We start from the raw sequence: 21207 nt of genomic DNA, 5'->3' as shown, positions 1-21207 counted from the left end.
TCACACAGCACAATAGGCTGCTGCAAAACGTGATAAATAATATTAATAAGCAAAACACGAGGACTTTTTTTTGTCTAAACACAAATCTGAGATTGCCGCCATAACAGCACAACCACGACACAGAAGCAACTGCAAAAAAGCGCACACTCTCATGACTTTTTCCAGAATAACATTCTAAAAAAAAATAATCCACAGGTTTGTAAAAAATTACGCGCACGCTACCATCTGTGGCGAGCACGTAAATCCAAACAACATTACGCATGCGCAGTTTTGCTAAGCATTGCGCACGCGCGCTGTTCAGCTTTTGTCAGCCATTTCGTGCTCAATCGTGTAAGTGCGTGGGTGGTGCGCTTCGCCTCTCCTTTCTTTGGCTTCTGACTGCGTTTTGAGCTAGTCTGTTTCGCTCTTTCCGTGGGACAACATGACGGACACTCAGTCTCCGGCGGAGTCGGGCATTGCAACCAGCTCGGAGGTGACAGAAACCAAGAAGCTGGCCGACCTACGAGTCATAGACCTGAAGGCCGAGCTCAAGAAAAGGAATTTGGACACGAGCGGGAACAAGAGCGCCCTCACGGAAAGGCTTCGAAAGGTGGGGTCGAGGCCGATACTAGTTATATGCCTCTGTCGTGTTATGTATATTTTGTAAGAACGCGTGTATGTTCGTTAAAACAGAAAAACGGTTTGTAATATAACGTACGAAGTGCATATTAATCAAATATATGACCTGTAATATGTACCTTACTAAAAAACCTCGGCCCTTTTTGTTTTCTTCTGCATGCAGTTAAAAGCATACGGGCATAATGGTGCAATGAGATCTTCTTCTTAAACATAGACAGGTTCATTAAGATCTTCCTTTCTCTAACGTGTGTAATGGTGCACAGTTGCGTTTTAAACGAATATTGAACTTGGTGGTTATGTTTAATGGAGGCGGCTTTAGTGCATCATATCGCCTAGAAATTGTGCGGTTGGATGTTTGTCAATATCAGTAGCGCGTAACCGGTTTTTTTCTTTCGTTGGGTATCAATCTTAAAGGGTTATGAAACCATTTTTTTTCCTTTCACGATTCAGATAGAGAATACAAATGTAAACATTACAATTTACATATCTAATTTGCTTCAATCTTAAGATATTCTTTGAAGTATTGGCAATGCACATGGTTGAGCCAATCACTCGAGGCATATATGTGCAGCCACCAATCTGCAACGATTGAGCACATTTAGGTATGCTGTTAAACCAGACATCCTCAAACTTGGCCCTCCAGAGGTTTTGGAACTAAATTTCCCTTGATACTCAGCCAGCATATCTGGCTGAGCATCATGGGAAATGTAGTTCCAAAATCTCTGGAGGGCCAAGTTTGAGAGTGTCTGTTTTAAACAAAAGGATATCAAGGGAATTAAAGGGACAGTTAACACCAGAATTTTTGTTTTAAGATATATAATCCCTTTATTACCCATTCAAAAGTTTTGCATAACCAACAGTTATAATACACTTTTTACCTCTGATTAACTTGTATCTAAGCATCTTCTGACAAACCCCTGATCACATAACATTTTATTTATTATCTATTGACTTTCATTTTAGCCAATTAGTGCAGTGTCTGCCACAATTCACGGGCATGCTTACAATGTTATCTATAGGGTTTACCTGAACTAGCTCTCCACTGCTGTGAAAAGCAAATACAAAGCATGTGATTAGAGGCGGCCTTCAAGGGCTTAGAAATTATCATATCATATGAGCCTTCCTAGGTCTAGCTTTCAACTAAGAATACCAAAAGAACAAAGAAAAAATGGTGATAAAAGTAAATTGGAAAGTTGTTTAAAATTACATGCCCTATTTGAAACATGAAAGTTTTTTTGGACTTGACTGTCCCTTTAAGCAAATTAGATAATAGTAGTTAAAGGGGACAGTCTGCACCACAATTTTTATTGTTTTAAGATTAGAAAATCCCTTTATTACATATTCCCTAGTTTTGCATAATCAAAACAGGTTATATACATACACTTTTTACCTCTGTGATTACCTTGTATTTAATCCTCTGCAAACTTTCCCCTTATTTCAGTTCAGTAGCAGAGGATAGTCTGTAAGTTTACAGAAACAAAGTATTTTAAAACACAATATTTTTCTCCAGCAAATTAAAATACTAAACCCATTTTTTCTTAAGTATTCATATAACGCATGCAATTTTAAGCACTTTCTTATTTACTCCTATTGTCTTTGTTCTCTTCTATCTTTATTAAAAAAGCAAGTGCCTGTGTTTTTAAGAGTATTTTTAAATACTGGGCTTTAAAATTTTTTCTTTACAATCACTTTAAAGGGACAGTCTACACCATTATTTTATTGTTTTAATATAGATAATCCCTTTATTACCCATTGCCCTTTTTTGCTTAACCAACAGTTATATTAATATGCTTTTAACCTCTGTGATTATCTTGTATCTAAGCCTCTGCAAACTGCCTCTTTATGTCAGTTCTTTTGACAGACTTGCAGTTTAGCCAATCAGTGTCTGCTCCCAGATAACTTCACGTGCAGTTTTATCTATATGAAACACATGAACACCCTTTAGTGGTGAAAAACTGTTCAAATGCGTTCTGAAAAGAGGTGGCCTTCAAGGTCTAAGAAATTAGCATATGAACCTCCTAGGTTACGATTTCAACTAAGAATGCCAAGAGAACAAAGCAAAATTGGTGATAAAAGTAAATTGAACAATTGTTTAAAATTACATGCCCTATCTGAATCATGATAGATTATTTTGGCCTAGACTGTCCCTTTAATATAACCATGTTGTTTGTGCAAAACTTGGGAATGGGTAAGAAAATCTCAAGATGCTAAAGAGAAAATATCTGGTCTCTCATCTGTGGCGCACTGATATTCATGAGTAACTAAGTATACTTTGGCAGTTTCATTCAGATAATCTTATACTAGTTTAAAGGGACATAATACTCATGCTAAATCACTTGTAACTAATGCAGTATGACTAAAAAGCTGACTGGAAAATATCACCTGAGCATCTTTATGAGATATTTTACCTCACAATCTCCTCTGCTCAGCAGAGTAAGTTCTGTGTAAAAAGGTTTACTTCAGCTGTTGCTCAGCTGCAGGTAAAAATAAAAAAATGAAGGAATGAACAGTAGCACTTCAGCATCAACAGTGCTGAGGTCATAAACTTTTACTGTGATCTCATGAGATTTGACTTAACTCTCATGAGATTTCATTGTAAACTTCCTTACGCTTAATAGGGAAATAACATGAGTGCACGAGGCTCAACCCCTTAGCTGTCCCGGGACAGACATACTGATATGCTGCTTAGAAGTCCTTTACAATGGGATGTGGCTACTGATAAATTTTTGAGGTAAAATATCTTTCTTTTTTACATAGAGATGTTCAGGTCATATTTTCTAGTCTGCTTTTTACAGCTGTGCTGCATCATTTTCAAGTGTTTCAACATTTAGGTATCATGGCCCTTTAATAAATCATTTTACGTCCAGTAAATTAGCCAAGTGGTACCCCCAAGGGAACAATAGATGTAGTATCCCAATAGCAGACTTATTACATGTTTTCTATGTGCCCCAAACTAAATACATTCTGGATGCAAATTGCTTATTGGCTTAACAGATTCCTTCCTACCAATATAAAATTTGATATAGAGCCGGCTTTTTTTATTTTATTTAGACACTTTCAAAATAAACAGCTAATCAATATGGCAATCTTAAAGTGAAAGTCAATCCTAGCGCTTTACAAATGCTAGGATTGACTATTGAAACAAATAAAGGGGAATTTCATTCATGAAGTATAACATACTTCATGTAGAAAGCTCCTTTGTTTCAATCGATCGCCGTTCTTAGCTGCTACAGCAGCCCACGGCTATATTTTTTTTGCTAGGAGGTGACGTTTTCATCTCTTAGCCAATAGCGGTGCGGTAAATCCGGCTCCCAAGGGAGTCAAGCCGGATTTACCTCACGGCTATTGGCTAAGAGGTGAAAACGTCACCTCTTGGCAAAAATTTTTTTTTAGCTGTGGGCTGCGGTAGCAGCTAAGAATGGCAATCGTTTGAAACAAATAAATGAGCTTTCTACATGAAGTATATTATAATAAATGAATGAAAGTCCCCTTTATTTGTTTAAATAGTCAATCCTAGTGATTGTAAAATGCTAGGATTTACTTTAACTGCTAGACAAATTAATGTGAAAATCTTGGAAAGAAGAGAGCTCCCAGTATTTCTGCCTTTTATTAAAAATATGCTATTTCAATTAGCAATAGATCAGCAAGACCGGATGCTATATACAGTTAACAAATTAATAGCCTTTCTGGCTAAATGGAGTCATTCTCTCCCTTCCACAGGAGACCCAAATACAGATCTTGTATCCTCAAACTCTATCCAGCCATCTACCTTATTTGGAGGGGCCAATCTGGAGTTTGACAGTAGCTATCCCTGTTACCTGGGGCCAAACACTTAGTATAAAATGTTTTTTTTCAGTTCTTACTGGATAAAGCATATTGGAGACAGATATTTAGCAGAATTAGCCTTGATAAGTCAGCATGGTGCATTTCAAGTTCTGAGAATTAGATTGCTCAGTTACATAGAAAAGGGGACAAAATAATGAAAATATGTTGCGAAGTTGTTTCGCTACACAACCATTTTATATAAAAATCTCAAGTTTACTGTCCCTTTAAATGCATTAATATTAAAAGTGGATTTAATTTGAGTGGAAGTATCCCATTCTTAAATGTAAAAACTGATTAAAGGGACACTCGAGACAAAATTAAACGTTCATGATTCAAAAAAGAGCACAATTTTAAAAATCTTTCCAATTTACTTCATTATATTTTGCACAAGTTGAATATACATATACTAGTCTGTGATTGGCTATTTGTCACGTGGTACAGGTGACTGGCAAATGGGAGAAAAAATAAAGTTGCTAGAAAAAACCTGCTTTTGTGAAATTTAGAGTAAGTGCTTTTGCGTTGTCTATTATGCACTTGTTAATTATGTAATTCTATTGTATTTGGTGGTCCTTTTTAACAGCATTTCCCTTCCATACTTACAATTGTTTGAATGTTTCATTTCTATAGGCGCTTGAAGATGAGGGTGGAAATCCAGATGAGATTCAGTTAGCACCAGAAACACCAAGCAAGAAGACTCCGAAGAGAGCTGGCAGAGGTGTGTACAAATGCTCACATTTTATTATACACTGAAGTGAAATAAGTGTATTGCTTGTCCAAGTGGTTGGTCATTAAGTTTGGTAAAACCAACAAAAAAAAGTTTATGTAGAAGGCTTTTAAGCTTTTTGTCCCCCCTCATGAAGTGCTTCTTTGCTTCCTATGTATTTTTTCCACAGTATAACCGATTTGAAACTTTTATGCAAAATAATTTTTTGTAACATGGGAGGCCAAATTAAAATTTAATAAGAGCATGCAATAGAAAAAACAAACTTTCCAAAAATCTGTTATTTTTAATTTTATCTAATTTTCTTGGTATCCCTGCTTGAAACTTGGTTCCTTTCTATGAGTGCATAAGGAAGTTGGCTCTGGAGCATGCATGCACCTTCAGTACTATGTGGTAGTGGATTTTATTTTGACTTCCATGTGTCAAATATTTTTTCCAATCCTGTTACCATTTGTAGCTTTTTTTGTTTTTGTTAAATAGTTTTTCCCCAACATGGAAACAATTTTTTTTTCTCTCTCCCAGTTAGAAGTGTTGTTGTTTGTTTCTTTTGGTGTACTTGCATACATGACACTATTAAAGTGAATGTAAAGTTTGAGGAATCAGTGCCCGGTTTTTAATAATCCTATTAAAAACAGGGGCACTTTTATTCATCAAACTTTAAATTACACTGATTTTGTTAAAATACTTAACTATTCTTTCTGCAAGCCGCTCCAGCACTTCTCCTGCCCGTTGAAAGCCTCTTCTTACGTCAGGAATGACTATTCCGGCATCCTCCGATCACGGCTTCCCCCCCAGGGGAATAATTGCTGAAAGCAATGCTGTGATTGGTGGAAGGCCGTAATCAGCATTTCTGACGTCAACAGAGGCTTGCGACGGGCGGAGAAAGCGATGTAGCGGCTTACTGAAAGAAAAGGTATGCATTTTTTAAAAAAAGCAGTAAAATTTAAATTTTGATGAAAGTGCTCATGTTTAACCCCTTAACGACCAAGGACGTGCAGGGTACGTCCTCAAAAAAAAGGCAGTTAATGCCTGAGGACGTACCCTGCACGTCCTCGGTGTGGAAAGCAGCTGGAAGCGATCCTGCTCGCTTCCAGCTGCTTTCCGGTTATTGCAGTGATGCCTCGATATGGAGGCATCCTGCAATAACCCTGCATGGCCATCCGATGCAGAGAGAGCCACTCTGTGGCCCTCTCTGCACCGGACATCGATGGCCGGTATCGTTGGTGGGTGGGAGCTGACTTGGGAGGCGGGTGGGCGGCCATCGATGGGCCGTGGAGGGGGGCGGGATCGGGGGCGTAGCTGACGGGGGGCGCGCACGGGCGCGCGAGCGTGCACATAGGGCGGCGGGCGGGAGCGGGTGGGAACCGCTATACTACAGAAAATGAATGTAACTATGTGGGGGAAAAGGGCAAAATTAAAAAAAAATAAACAGCAGTCAAAGGGATCTTGGAGGGGTGGGGGGTTGGTATTGGGTGGGGGGGGGCTACACTACAGAAAAAGGGATTTTTTCTTAAAAAAAAGCACATTTTTTTCTAAACTGGGTACTGGCAGACAGCTGCCAGTACCCAAGATGGCGCCCATTAAGGCAGAGGGGGAGGGTGAGAGAGCTGTTTGGTGGGGGATCTGTGAGGTTGGGGGCTAAGGGGGGATCCTACACAGCAGCATATGTAAATATGCTAAAAAAAAAACCCTCAAAAAAGCCCAAATATAACTTTTATTTTAGTACTGGCAGAGTTTCTGCCAGTACTTAAGATGGCGGGGACAATTGTGGGGTGGGGGAGGGAAGAGAGCTATTTGGGAGGCATCAGGGGGTCTGATGTTTCAGGTGGGAGGCTGAGCTCTACACTAAAGCTAAAATGAACCCTGCAAGTTCCCTACAAGCTACATAATTAACCCCTTCACTGCTAGCCATAATACACGCTTGATGCGCAGCAGCATTTAGCGGCCTTCTAATTACCAAAAAGCATCGCCAAAGCCATATATGTCTGCTATTTCTGAACAAAGGGGATCCCAGAGAAGCATTTACAACCATTTGTGCCATAATTGCACAAGCTGTTTGTAAATAATTTCAGTGAGAAACCTAAAGTTTGTAAAAAAGTTTGTGAAAAAGGGAACGTTTTTTTTAAATTGATCGCATTTGGCGGTGAAATGGTGGCATGAAATATACCAAAATGGGCCTAGATCAATACTTTGGGTTGTCTACTACACTACACTAAAGCTAAAATTAACCCTACAAGCTCCCTAATTAACCCCTGCACTGCTGGGCATAATATACGTGTGGTGCGCAGCGGCATTTAGCGGCCTTCTAATTACCAAAAAGCGATGCCAAAGCCATATATGTCTGCTATTTCTGAACAAAGGGGATCCCAGAGAAGCATTTACAACCATTTATGCCATAATTGCACAAGCGGTTTGTAAATAATTTCAGTGAGAAACCAAAAGTTTGTGAAAAAATTTGTGAAAAAGTGAACGATTTTTTGTATTTGATCGCATTTGGCGGTAAAATGGTGGCATGAAATATACCAAAATGGGCCTAGATCAATACTTTGGGTTGTCTACTAAAAAAATATATATACATGTCAATGGATATTCAGAGATTCCTGAAAGATATTAGTGTTCTAATGTAACTAGCGCTAATTTTGAAAAAAAATGGTTTTTAAATAGCAAAGTGCTACTTGTATTTATGGCCCTATAAGTTACAAAAAAAGCAAAGAACATGTAAACATTGGGTATTTCCAAACTCAGAATAAAATTTTGAAACTATTTAGCATGGGTGTTTTTTGGTGGTTGTAGATGTATAACAGATTTTGGGGGTCAAAGTTAGAAAAAGTGTGTTTTTTTCGATTTTTTCCTCATATTTTATATTTTTTTTATAGTAAATGATAAGATATGATGAAAATAATGGTATCTTTAGAAAGTCCATTTAATGGCGAGAAAAACGGTATATAATATGTGTGGGTACAGTAAATGAGTAAGAGGAAAATTACAGCTAAACACAAACACCTCAAAAATGTAAAAATAGCCTTGGTCCCAAACGGACAGAAAATGGAAAAGTGCTGTGGTCATTAAGGGGTTAACAGGATTATTAAAAAACGAGCACCGATTCATCAAAATTTACATTCACTTTAAAGTGAGTGTCAATTTTCCTGTATACAAATCCATCAAATGCTTTCTTTTGTACATAGTTAAACTGCCACTTTTTTTTTTTTTCTTCAGAACAAATAAACGATTCTTTATACATTTGTCTTACAAATTTCATTCCGTTACGAACCCAAACTCCTCCCAGCCGTTACTTCTTTCTTCTCCCTGGTGTGACATATAGAGCCTTACAGCCGTTTTCGTAGACTAGCTACATAGTTTTCAATGAATGAATACATTCATTGAATAATATTCATACATCGGGCGCAGCTGTATTATAAAACGTTAATTTTTGGTGTAAATATAGTGGTCAAATGGAAAATGATGAATTAAAGTTCAACTTATTTTTTATGCATATTAGTGTGGCGTTTTCGGGGGGTGGTGAATTTACATTCACTTTAAGAATAATGTACTTTCTACTGTCTTCTAATCAAACGCCTCTGAGTTACTTGTGCATTTTTCTTGATTGGCTGCAATGGTGGTTGGTTCCTGTAAAAGTAGTTTTAATAATGAAAACTAGTCTTCAAATTTGTATACAAGTTAAAAGGGATAGTAAACCCTAATTTTTTTCTTTTCTTTTGTGATTCAGATAGAACATACAGTTTTAAACAACTTTCCAATTTACTTCTGTTAAATTTGCTTCATTCTCCCGTTATCCATTGCTGAAGGGACCGCATTGCACTACTGGCAGAAAGCTGAACACATCTAGTTATTCAATCCCAAGAGACAAATGTGTGCAGGCACCAATTAGCAGTAGCTCCCACTAGTGTATATGTGCGTACTCCTTTTTTTTTTTTTTTCTTTTTTTCTTCTCCAAGCGCTATTAAGAGAACGAAGTACATTTGAAAATTGAAGTGAATTTAAGAGCGTCTTAAAATGACATGCTCTATCTGAATCATGCAAGTTTCATTTTGACTTTCCTATCCCTTTTATACTTTGTGTAAACAACTTTTAATTGCAACAGTAAGGCTGTTGGCCAGGCTTTACTCTTAAGCGCACTTGGATTTATAAATTTTATCCTAGCTTTCACAGACCACTGTTGGGTAATTTCATTTTCTTTTAAAAACATTTATTTGTTCTGACTATTCAAGAAGTTTCCTTCCATTATAAGCTAAACTGTGGTTTATCTAGCTGTGTGCTTAAGATCATTGTTTTGAGCTGCAGCATCATCATATATCTCTCTCTCTCTCTCTCTCTCTCTCTCTCTCTCTCTCTCTCTCTCTCTCTCTCTCTCTCTCTCGTTAACACTGATAACTTTATTTGCATCCATATTAGGAAAAAAAATGGAAGATGAAGGTGCTGAAGATAATGGTTTAGAGGATGATTCTGGGGACAATCAGGTAATTTTTCTAATATTGATAACTCAAAGTTGCTATAGCAGAGGCAAACCCAAACTCCAGTTTAAAGTTACAGTATACTATAAAATTGTTTTTCCCTTAATGTGTTTCCAAAAACTTTTTTTTTTACCAGATAGAGTATAAAATGTATATTTGCTTTTCAAAGTTTATTTGTGTATATCAAATAGCTGATTTTGTGTTTTAAAGCCACAACCTAATAAAATGTGTTGAGCTTGTAGGTATAATCGGATCTCATTACTTTTATCACATTGTGTACATATACATGCTTCTTTATCTTATATTTGTCCATAAACCAATCACCAATACTTGGAGAAAATAATGGCAAATTAACATTTTATTACCTTATCTCTTCTATAACCCACTGGGACTGTAATTTCTTCTACTGGCTGTGTTAACAGCATGGCCTCAAGGCCAAAAACTTTCAGGATGGGTGGAAATACCATAGGGTAAATAAATGTTCAAATGCCATTATACGGGTAATGGAAATACTTTTAAACAATTTAATACACTCCAGCAGGTAAAGTGGATCATTGGGAACACATTAAAGGGGAGAAAATGTTAAAATAAACTGTCCCTTTAAGATAAAGTAAAAATGCTAAGAGCCTGAAAACGTAATCAACTTTATGAATTGCAAACTGTACATTTATCAGTCGACCACCACGCAAGTAATAGAGAATATACTTAACTCTGTAACATGCCGTAAAAAATAAATGAAAATAGATGAGGTGCTTAAAACAGTCCTTGATTTTCCCAGGTGCCTGGCTGCCAATGTATAATTTTGGCCCTGCCGCATACATTTTTTTAATGTCCTGGACCACTTTGAATTGTCTGTGTTCATGAACTGCTGCTTATAAAATTGTCGAGCCTCGACTTTTAAGGGGTAGTAAACATTATTTGCAAGAAATTTGCATAGTATTTACTTATCCCAGTACTGTAGTTTTAGGGCTGCTTAACAGCAAAGTTCTAGTGTAAAAATATGTAATCAAAAGTAGTACTGACGCCTTTCAGAATATCCGCCCAGCCTTCTGCACCTTTTCTATATCATGCAGCAAGAATAGTAAAGTTAATTTAAAATTTATATTGCTTTTGACCTATTTGAAATGGCTGTCAAGCTTCCTCCACTGACATCACAATTTGGTCTACATCTAAGCACTCTGGTGCGTAGCATTTTGACAGTCTGTTGAATCAAACTAGTGAGACTTTGTGATTGGACTCCATATTCAAAGTGGCCAGAAACAATATTTATTTTAAAATAACTTTTACCATTCCTGCTGCATAATATAGAAAAAGTGAAGGGAGGCTATTTGCAGCTTAAACTAAGGTATGACTTTAAGATGACAAAGGTGTAGACTGTCCCTTAAAATGAAGTTTTTATTATAACATAATTACATCTGTGTGATCACTTCCGTATAGTTAGTGTCAGTAAACCTAAAAAATAATGTTATATAATTCTGCACATAGTGCAGAATTATATAACATTATATTAGTGTTATCGTTATAAACCCTTTTATTCCCTTTGAATTTTTTTAAAATATGTCCGTTTTTCAGACCCGCTCTCTGTACTCTTCTAAGCGGGTCTGTTTTTATTACACAGCGCATCGGGCCAGCTGTATAGTCACAGCCCGGCCCGACCGTGCCATAGCACTAACAGCCCGGCCCGACCGTGCCATAGCACTAACAGCCCGGCCCGACCGTGCCATAGCACTAACAGCCCGGCCCGACCGTGCCATAGCACTAACAGCCCGGCCCGACCGTGCCATAGCACTAAGTGCAGCTCTTATTTGAGGCCGTGAGAGCCACACCTCCAAGTCAGATCCTGGGACATACCCTCTCCACCCCCATTTAAAAAGTGTGCGTGAATCTTCTGGGCAAAAGGTGGCAACCCTAAGGCTATATGAATAATTCAAGTGTAGTACCCTACTGTTGACTTATACACATTGCCTAGCATAATAAATCTATTTACATTTGTTCCCATAATATAAGTAATTCAAAGGCATAGCTTTTCCTGCATATTAACAGGAGACAGATTCCTATATTTTAAGTATTTTACCATAATTTTAAAGTTTTTAAGAAGTTATGTTTTATAAATCTGTATTCTCTGGTCTGGGCAGGTCTGAGTGCTTAGCAGCATCTTTGTTGGAATTTCTTTCCCCCTAAAAAAAAGTTTTTCTGATGCATAGCACCACTCCCAATTCATAATTAATAAAGGTGCATAATATATTATATTATAATAATAATAATATATTTATATTATAAAGCTATTTTAATTTATAGAAATATTACTTTGTTTGTTGAAAAATAGTCACACTCTGAGGCTCCATTAAAAAATCACTAATTTGACTACATTAAAGGGACAGTCAAGTCAAAAAAACTTCATGATTTAAATAGGGCATGTAATGTTAAACAACCTTCCGATTTACTTTTATCACCATTTTTGTTTTGTTCTCTTGGTATTCTTAGTTGAAAGCTAAACCTAGGAGTTTCATACGCTAATTTCTTAGACCTTGAATGCAGTCTCTACTCTTAAAGCATTTTGACAGTTTTTCACAACTAGAGGGGGTTAGTTCATGTGTGTCATATAGATAACATTGAGATCATGCACATGAAGCTCCTAGGAGTGAGCACTGATTGGCTAAAAAGTCTGTTAAAAGAACTGAAATAAGGGGGCAGTTTGCAGAGGCTTGGATACAAGGTAAAACATGTATTATACCAGTGTTGGTTATGCAAAACTGGGTAGGTAACAAAGGGATTATCTACCTTTTTAAACAAAAATTCTGGTGTTGACTGTCCCTTTAAGCTCCTTTTAGACCTCTTTATCAGCTCTAAGGACGCTTCAAAGGTTGCTATAGCAACCATTTCCTGTGTGATTAAATGGATTGCACATGCGTGCAGAGGTGCCCGGATCAACATTGACAAGTGACAGATTGCTCTAAAATTGCAGCTGGAGCTTTACAAGTGGGGCTGAGGAACTGCATAAATGATTAATTGCACACGCTCCAACTCCGTAATTGGATCCTGAATCGGTTTATTTTAAGGGCAGTGCAATACATAATTATCTAAATTTTTTAAACAGGAGAAATAACTTTTAATGCATGACTGAAATCGACTAGGATGTCCCATTGATATTCTATTATTGAATAGATACAATTACTATTGGCACATTATTTGGGAGATTGCCTTTTTGGTGCTGTTATATGTACATATTTGTTGCAAATCACGTCAGCTGTTTTTATTAATGGAAACAAATATGTAGAGATGTATGTGTATTTTGATTTTAATGACTTATACATGATATTAACATAATATAAACATTTGACAAGATAGCAGTTTTTAGAATTACTTTTTTTTTTTTGTCTGCTTTGCAGGACAATGAAGATTCCAATTTGGAACAAGGTATTTTATGACATTATTGCTCTCAAACATTACCTTTTTGCTTGATTAATTTACTTTTTTTTTGAGTGCGCAGTTTTGATGCATGCGCCACAGAGATTGGAAAACTTATCACTAGATCTGTGAAATTCAATTTTGTAGTTTTGTGAATCGTTAAACTATTCACATCTTTGGAATTTTGCAGATATTGTGATATCAGGAGCTATAGCGCTTTAGTTTATCGGGTACAGGAAAGATCAGGCACTAATTATTAGCTCTGCTAATCGCGAGTGCAGTGAAAGTAAATCCGCTCATGTCAGAAGATTAAAGAAAATCTTGAAGTATCGTTCTACTTCCGACTTTGGATTATGGTGTAATGTCATATGTTGCTCGCTTTCTGGATCTGAAGAAGCCCTAATTTTCACTATGGACAATTAAATGAATTTTCTCAAATTTGAAAGCAGATTTCTCACTGAAATTGTAATATTGAAAGCCACGGACGCTCAGAAGCTTTTGAAGATCATAAGAACATCAACTTTTAAGAAAGTCAAGAATCTTCCTGAATTCAGTTAAGCATTGAGGTGTTTACTTTGCAGCGTTTTCAGCTTTAGTAACATTCAATGTATTAGTCTAGGTTAATTTGAATACATGCCCTGATATAGAATTTTTCCAATCTCTGAATAGCCCTGATTAGCTTGGCAACCATGCCAGTTCCACGTATGTGATTTCTGTTTTTCCTGGTAATTAAATTTTGTGCCGTTCTATTCCTGTTAAATCTATAGAAAATGAGAAAGTGCTCGACAAAATGGGCGAATCTTGTAAATCTGAGCCACTTAAGGAAGATGCTCCAGAAGTAGATGATTCCGTTAACCAGGAAGAAAGTTGCGGGGAAGCAGAGAAGGCCAAGGAGGAGGAAGATGTTTTTGTTACAGTTGAATCTGCAGACAGCACTTTAGATTTGGACGACGAGTCAAGTCAAGTTTGTGTTACTGAAGAAACAAAACCTTTAGATTCAGATGACAGGGAGCCTAAAGAACTGAGTGCAGAGGAGATCATGGACTCTGACATGGTAGAGTTAGACAAAACAAGTGATCAGAGTAGCAAAGTACCAAGTGATCTTATAGCTGATGGAAAAACAGAAGACAAGTCTTCCAGCGATAAGGGCAGTGAAGAGCCAAAGGATACTGAAGAGGGTCACACAGAGGAAGATACGTCTGCCAATAAGTTGTCCTCTGAAAATGAGGATGATGATGCAAAAATGAGGTTTGTCAATTTCTCAGTTATAGAAAAGATGCTATATTTTTATTTATTTTAATTTCTTAGTAGTAGGTCCTTTATTTTTTTTTTTAAGAGGCTTACCGTTTGGTTTCTTCAGTTGGCCATCTTTATCTAAGCACTTCACAGTAGAATCTTGTTTTTTGTGTTTTTATCTTTATTTCCTGTTAATTTAAATTTTAAACTTACAAATTTATATATATATATAAAAAAGAAACGTAAAATGCTTAATATGCAACGGTTTCAAAGTGGTTTCAAATTGTATGGTGAACTGGTAAGTATTGAAACCTTTGAACCGTTTATTTCAAGTAGTAATTTTCATGATTGACTAACTTAAGATTTTTCATCAGTTCTTTGGATGACGAAGGGGATAAAAGTCTCTCCAAGGATGATAAAGGTATGTTGACATTAGAGGGGCTTTGGTTTGTAGTATTTTTTTTTTTTATGTGCTTAAGATTTAGGAAATCGAACAATGCATTTTAGGTTATAGTTGTATAACACCTTTTTTCAGTTTTAAATATCTATTACATTCTGATGCACAGGGTGGATTTGATTTTAAATCAAATTGATTTAAATCATGGTTTAATTTACTTCGCTATTTAGAAAACTCAATTTTAAATCAATTTAAAAAAAGTGTTTGCCAACATAAAGGTTTCTCTTTAGAATACGTTTTCAGATTATTTTTCCATAGCAAACAATTACTGATTTGGTTAAAAGGTTTCACTTTCCTTTTTACTGCTTGTCCCTACCTAACACTTAGGTACTTGTGCAGATCGATTCCACTCCAAGTAATTCTGTATTGATTGAGCTTCTTGAAACTTAGTAAGTGATTGATTCTGTGAACATAATAATTTCTGCAGAACAATGGTATTAAATGGCCGGTAATGTCATAATTAAACTTTTATGATTCAAATTGAACATTCAATTTTAAACAATAGGCTTATATTTGATGTGTGTGGTTCTATTGGTATCCATTGTTGAAAAGCATACCTTGGTATTCTCCGGAGCAATGAACTACTGAGAGCTAGCTGCTTGTCACTAGCTTACCCTATGTGTTCAGCCAGCTAGCTCCCAGTAAAACATTGCTCTCATTCAACAAAGAATACCAAGTGAATGAAGGAAATGTGATAAATCCATCTGAAAATTGTTTAATCTGAATCGTGAAAGAATTGGGGGTTTATGCCCTTTTTAATCATTCCTATTAATCAACTCTGTTTATTTTAGAACATTTTGCAGTAAAGATGCATGTTTCTTGCATTCACAAATAAAATTTTGAACTACAAAACCATGACACTGATATCTTCTAGATAGAAAAATGCCCTTATCTCACAGAAACCTCTAGCATGACATTGTGAGTGGTTTAATGGAATACATTGCCAAAAATGTAAACATTATACCCAAAAATATACAGCCTCATGCTACATAATTATATTCCAATGGTTGTTCATCCTAAAATAAGGATTAGTTTTTAAGTGTTCTAAATAAAACATTATCTTTAGATTTTTATTCAAAAAGCATTTTATTTAAATAAAAAAAATCTGGTAAAAAAAATATATATTTCTTATGACATGGAGAGTCCACAACATTCCAATTACTAATATTCAAGTCCTGGCCAGCAGGAGGAGGCAAAGAGCACCCCAGCAAAGCTGTTAAGTGTAACTGCCTTACCCATAAACCCCAGTCATTCTTTTTTGCCTCTGTCAATGGAGGTTGTGCGAAGTTGGTGTCTGAAGATTTAATCCTTTAATGGGTACTTTTCCCTGCAAGCAAGGATTGGGGTGTAGCTGTGTCATGTCAATCTCTTGAGTAAAAGTAGTGGTGAATTTTAGCGAGGAAGTCTTTGCTTTACTTTAACACACACAACGGTTAAGGCATTCTTTATTGGTTACCTATTACTTTATGCTTATAGGTTTAGAGTATGTGTGTATGTATGTGTATATATATGTATGTGTATATATATATATAATGTGCAAAATAGTGACCGCACTCGTAGGTCTTAAAAATCCACCTCAGTGATTATTTTTTTTAATCGTAACGTTTCGGGGTTTTGTTTAAGAATGAATTATTTTTAGTTTGAAAACCATTACTATTTGCAAACATCGGGAACGGCAATGGGCTCAAATGTGGCCCCAGCCTACGCCAATATCTTCTTAGGGGTATTTGAAAGAGAACACATCATAATGTTTGAAGATCCACATATAATCCTCTTTAAGGGGTATATTGACTATTTGTTTGATTGGCAGGGTGCCCAAAATGAATTGGATTGTCAAACTGAATCAAATCTGCATTGAGCTAAAGTTCAAGATGACGTGTCACTGTGACACTTTATTTTTTAGATTTAAGAATCAGTAAGAACTCTGGAAAATTGCATACAGAACTTTTTTCTAAACCAACAGACCGGAATTCTATGCTACTGTACACTAGTTGTCATCTACCAGGAACTAAAAGCTTTACCAATCTCAGTTTCGCAGAGTAGTGAGAAATAATTCTACAGAGGGCAAAGAAAAACAATTAAAGATTATGCATCAGAAGTTTCAAGAAAGAAAGTATGATAAACAAGTGGTCAATGAAATATACCAGAGGGCCTATAGAATGACACAACAACAAGCCTTGATGGGAAGTGACCAAGCAAAGGAAGTTCAGAATATGGAAAGTTTAACTTATGTTACTGAGTATAGTCCAGATAAAAAAATCTTACAGAAATGTACTTGATGAACATTGGCAGATTATTTCAAGTGACAAAGGATTACCCCTAGGTGACACCATGGCCCCAAGATTAAAGGGACACTGAACCCAATTTTTTTCTTTTGTGATTCAGAAAGAGCATGACATTTTAAGCAACTTTCTAATTTACTCCTATTAAAAATTTATTCACTTGGTATCTTTATTTGAAATGCAAGAATGTAAGTTTAGATGCCGGCCCATTTTTGGTGAACAACCTGGGTTGTCCTTGCTGATTGGTGGATAAATTCATCCACCAATAAAAAAAGTGCTATCCATAGTTCTGAACCCCAAAAAAAAATCTTAGATGCATTTTTTTTTTTTAAGATAGCAAGAGAACGAAGAAAAATTAATAGGAGTAAATTAGAAAGTTGCTTAAAATTGCATGCTCTATCTGAATCACAAAATAAAAATTTTTGGTTCAGTGTCCCTTTAAGCTACTGTAGAGGAAAATCACTACGTGATATGCTTTTGAGACCAGATATGATACAAGCATATACCAGCTCTACTTGGTTACAACAGAAGAAGAAAACAGGATGCTTTAGGTGTTTGGGGTGCACAACCTGTAGTGCATTGATACAATGCACAGAATTCACACATCCTTGGACGAATAAAAGATTAAAAAAAATTACATACCGTGTTACATGTACGACCACCTTCATAATTTATCTGCTGCATTGTATTTGTGGCAGATTTTATGTGGGCAAAACGACTGATCTGTGCACGAGAATGGCGAATCACAGAGCAGCCATACGTGCTGCGATTGATAAAGGTGATTCAGAATAACCGGTCGCAAGACTCTTTGCCAAGCATAAGCACACAGTAAAAGATCTAAAATATGTCGTCATTGACCATGTACCCCCTCTATCAAGAGGTGGGGATCGAGGAAAAGTGCTGCTACAAAAGGAGTCCAGGTGGATTCCTACCCTGGACACTTTGATGCCAAAAGGATTGAATACACATTTTGATCTACAGTGTTTTCTATAACATTGTCTGCTATTAACTGTGATTCAAGTTATTTGAGATCAGAAAGATGCAGTTATATAGGTGTATTACAAAGTAGTATAGTCTAATGCAGACTTTGTCATGACTCTGTATATGAATGCATAGTATAGAACAATGTAAGGTATCAGCAATATAGCTACTTATAGTTATATATCTAATAGTCAGTTGCAAGATGTGGTAGAATTGCATATAACCAGTATGAACAATAGAGCAAGGTATAAGGTGTATTACCAGTTCAAGGTTGTATGATGTTGCCCTACGGTTAGTACTTACGAAGCTATGAAGGAGCTTATGATATATAAATAAGTAAAACCAAATGTGTGTGTGTATATATATATATATATATATGTATGTGTGTATATGTATGTATATGATCTGACGTTATATTTAAATGCCTAAATAAGCTGTTAGGTGCCTAGGATAGATTGCTGCACAAGGCTGTTCTGTACTAAAAAAGTTTTGTTAGTGGCCGTTGCTTAGTTACGGTCCTGCTTGTATTTTGTTTTTTCAGTTGGCCCGTATAGGCTTCCATAGCGCTGCTCGGCGCATGTGCAGTTGCTCCGGGGAGACGCTACCGGAAGTCGCATCGGGCAGATCTGGATGTGTATGAACGGGATGGGTATTTAACAAGGTATGTACACTGTTTCTTGATGTTTGTTAAAGGGGGAAACCCCGAAACGTTACGATTAAAAATCAGAGGTGGATTTTTTAAGACCTACGAGTGCGGTCTCTATTTTGCTAAGTGTATATTTGTATTTATGCACCGCACCTGGGCAATTCAACTAAAACGAGAGTGCTTTGTAACCATTGTGTGTGTGTGTGTGTGTGTGTATATGTATATATGTGTATGTGTATATGTATATATATATGTATATATATATGTATATATATATATGTATATATATATATATGTATATATATATATATATATATATATATATGTGTGTGTGTGTAATTACACACACAGAGTCCTTTTCATTATTGGGGATGACATGTGCTTTTATGGAGCGGAGCGGTTGTAGAGTGTTTTGTGCAGCCGTCTTTGACTCAGCTTGTCAGTGTTCTGTATCGGCTCTGTTAATCAGCTCACCGGAGGAGAGAAATCACTGCTAGAAAGTTGCTTTTACTAGTGGGATATTTTTTCTGGCCGGTTGGAGCCTCAGGTGACTGAGGCAGTTTTCAAAGTTATATTTATATATGTGAATCCTTTTAAAGTATATTTAATGTTTCATATTTAATATTTAACTGAAGAATTAAAATTTCTTTTTTGGACATTGCTAGTGGATCTGTTATAAGCTATGGATGTAGAACAGTCTATCTCCATGGATAGATGTTTGCTTTGTTTAGACAACCTGATTGCCCTACCTATGCAGTTTTGTTCCTCATGTTTAGCAAAAACATTAAAATGTAAAGAGAAAATTCTCCCTTCTGAGCCAAGAGTCTCAAGATACTGCTGTGCGTGACATGCCTCTGCTTTCTGGGATGTTCCAAGCCTTAATTGTTTCTCAAACTGTGCCTTCTGTGTCCTCATCTACCTGGGGGTGTTTATTTACCTGGGGATTTTGCCGCTCAGATTTCTTCTGCAGTAACAGCAGCTTTTTCAGCTTTCCCATTATCGGGTAAGCGTAAGAGAAAATCTAAACATTTGACTCTAGGTCAGCATTATCCAATCTTTTTCAGATGTTTGGTGAGGATACTTCAGTAGCTTCTGAAGGTGAGATCTCAGACTCTGACACTAGCAGAAAAATCTTCAGAAAATGACTTAATTTTAGATTTAAGCTTGAACACCTCCAGTTACTTATGAGGGAGGTTATAGCTACCTTAGGCAACTCTGAACCTTCGGTTGCTGTCAACCCCACAAAGTCTTCTAAATTGGATAGTGTTTGATTACCCATCTTCTGAGGAGGTTTTTCCTGTCCCAAGGAAGATGTCTGAAATTATTGCTCAGGAATGGGATAAGCCAGTGGTACCTTTTTCCCCTTCCCCTGTTTTTAAGAAGTTGTTTCCTGTTGCTGACTCTATTCGTGACTCATGGCGCACTGTTCCTAATGTAGGAGCTATTTCTACTCTTGCGAAGAGAACTACCATTCCTATAGACGATAGTTGCTCTTTTAAGGACCCAATGTACAAGAAGCTAGAGGCTTACCTAAAAAAGATGTACATCCATCAAGGGTTATAGTAGCAACCGGCAGCGAGTATTGCTTCGGTTGCAGGAGCTGTATTTTATTGGTGCGATGCATTGTCTGATCTTATTACAGAGGAAACTACAATAGAGGAGATCCAAGATAGGATCAAAGCTCTAAAATTGGCCTATACCTTTATCTGTAATGCCAATATGCAGATAATTCGTCTGGGAGCTAGTACTAGCCCGCAGGACTCTGGTTAAAATCTTGGTCGGCCGATGTCTCTTCTAAGGCCAAGCTTTTGGCTGTACCATACAAGGGAAAGACTGTTTGGACCTGGTCTGGCGGAGATCATTTCAGAAATTACAGGTGGAAAGGGATCTTTCCTACCTCAGGGCAAGAAGAATAGACCTAGAGGTTGTTAGACTTCAAATTTTCATTCTTTTCGTAACTTTAAGGGACAAAAGTCCTCCTTCAAAACCAGATCATCCCAGATCCTCTTTGAAATTCAACCAGCCCTGGAACAAGGAAAAACACAAACCTTCTACTAACTCTAAATCAGCATGAAGGTTCCGCCCCCGATTCCAGTGGGGGGCAGGCCTTTTTTTTTTTCTGTCAAGGCTGGATACATGATATCCCCAGACCCTTTGGCGGTGTTCATAGAATCCCAGGGTTACAGAATGGAATTCAAGTCTTGCCCTCCAAGGGGCAGATTTCTCCTGTCAAGATTATCCTCAAACCAAATAGAGGCATTCTTAAACTGTGTAAAAGTCCTATACTCTGGGTGTTATTATTCCTGTCCCTCTAACAGAACAGGGTCTAGGATTCTTTTCAAAACTATTTAACTATTTGTGGTTCCCAAAAAGGAGGGAACTTTTTCGGCCCATTCTAGACCTCAAGTGTCAACAAATTCCTCAGGGTTATGTCCTTGAAGATGGAAACTATTCATTCCATTCTTCCTTTGGTACAGGAAGGTCAGTTTGACAACCATAAACCTGAAGGAAGCATACCTTCATGTTCCCATTCACAGGGAACACCATCAGTATCTGAGGTT

The 21207-nt window shown here is 36.9% G+C and overlaps 1 protein-coding gene across 2 annotated transcripts in view; it reads left to right on the top strand.

Moving 5' to 3' along the window:
• The first annotated feature begins 307 nt into the window (after nt 1-307).
• LOC128649625 (scaffold attachment factor B2) overlaps nt 308-21207 on the top strand; it is a 69723-nt gene continuing 48823 nt past the window's right edge. For both annotated transcript variants that reach the window (XM_053702990.1, XM_053702991.1), the window contains exons 1-6: nt 308-589; nt 5071-5158; nt 9578-9642; nt 13026-13053; nt 13812-14292; nt 14655-14701. In XM_053702990.1, the coding sequence (XP_053558965.1) occupies nt 422-589; nt 5071-5158; nt 9578-9642; nt 13026-13053; nt 13812-14292; nt 14655-14701 (877 nt within the window). In that variant the 5' untranslated portion in view covers nt 308-421. The remainder of the gene's footprint in view (nt 590-5070; nt 5159-9577; nt 9643-13025; nt 13054-13811; nt 14293-14654; nt 14702-21207) is intronic.

The sequence above is a fragment of the Bombina bombina genome, chromosome 2, assembly GCF_027579735.1.
Source record: "Bombina bombina isolate aBomBom1 chromosome 2, aBomBom1.pri, whole genome shotgun sequence".
Classification (NCBI taxonomy): Eukaryota; Metazoa; Chordata; class Amphibia; order Anura; family Bombinatoridae; genus Bombina; species Bombina bombina.
This window is presented reverse-complemented; position numbering and strand designations above follow the sequence as displayed.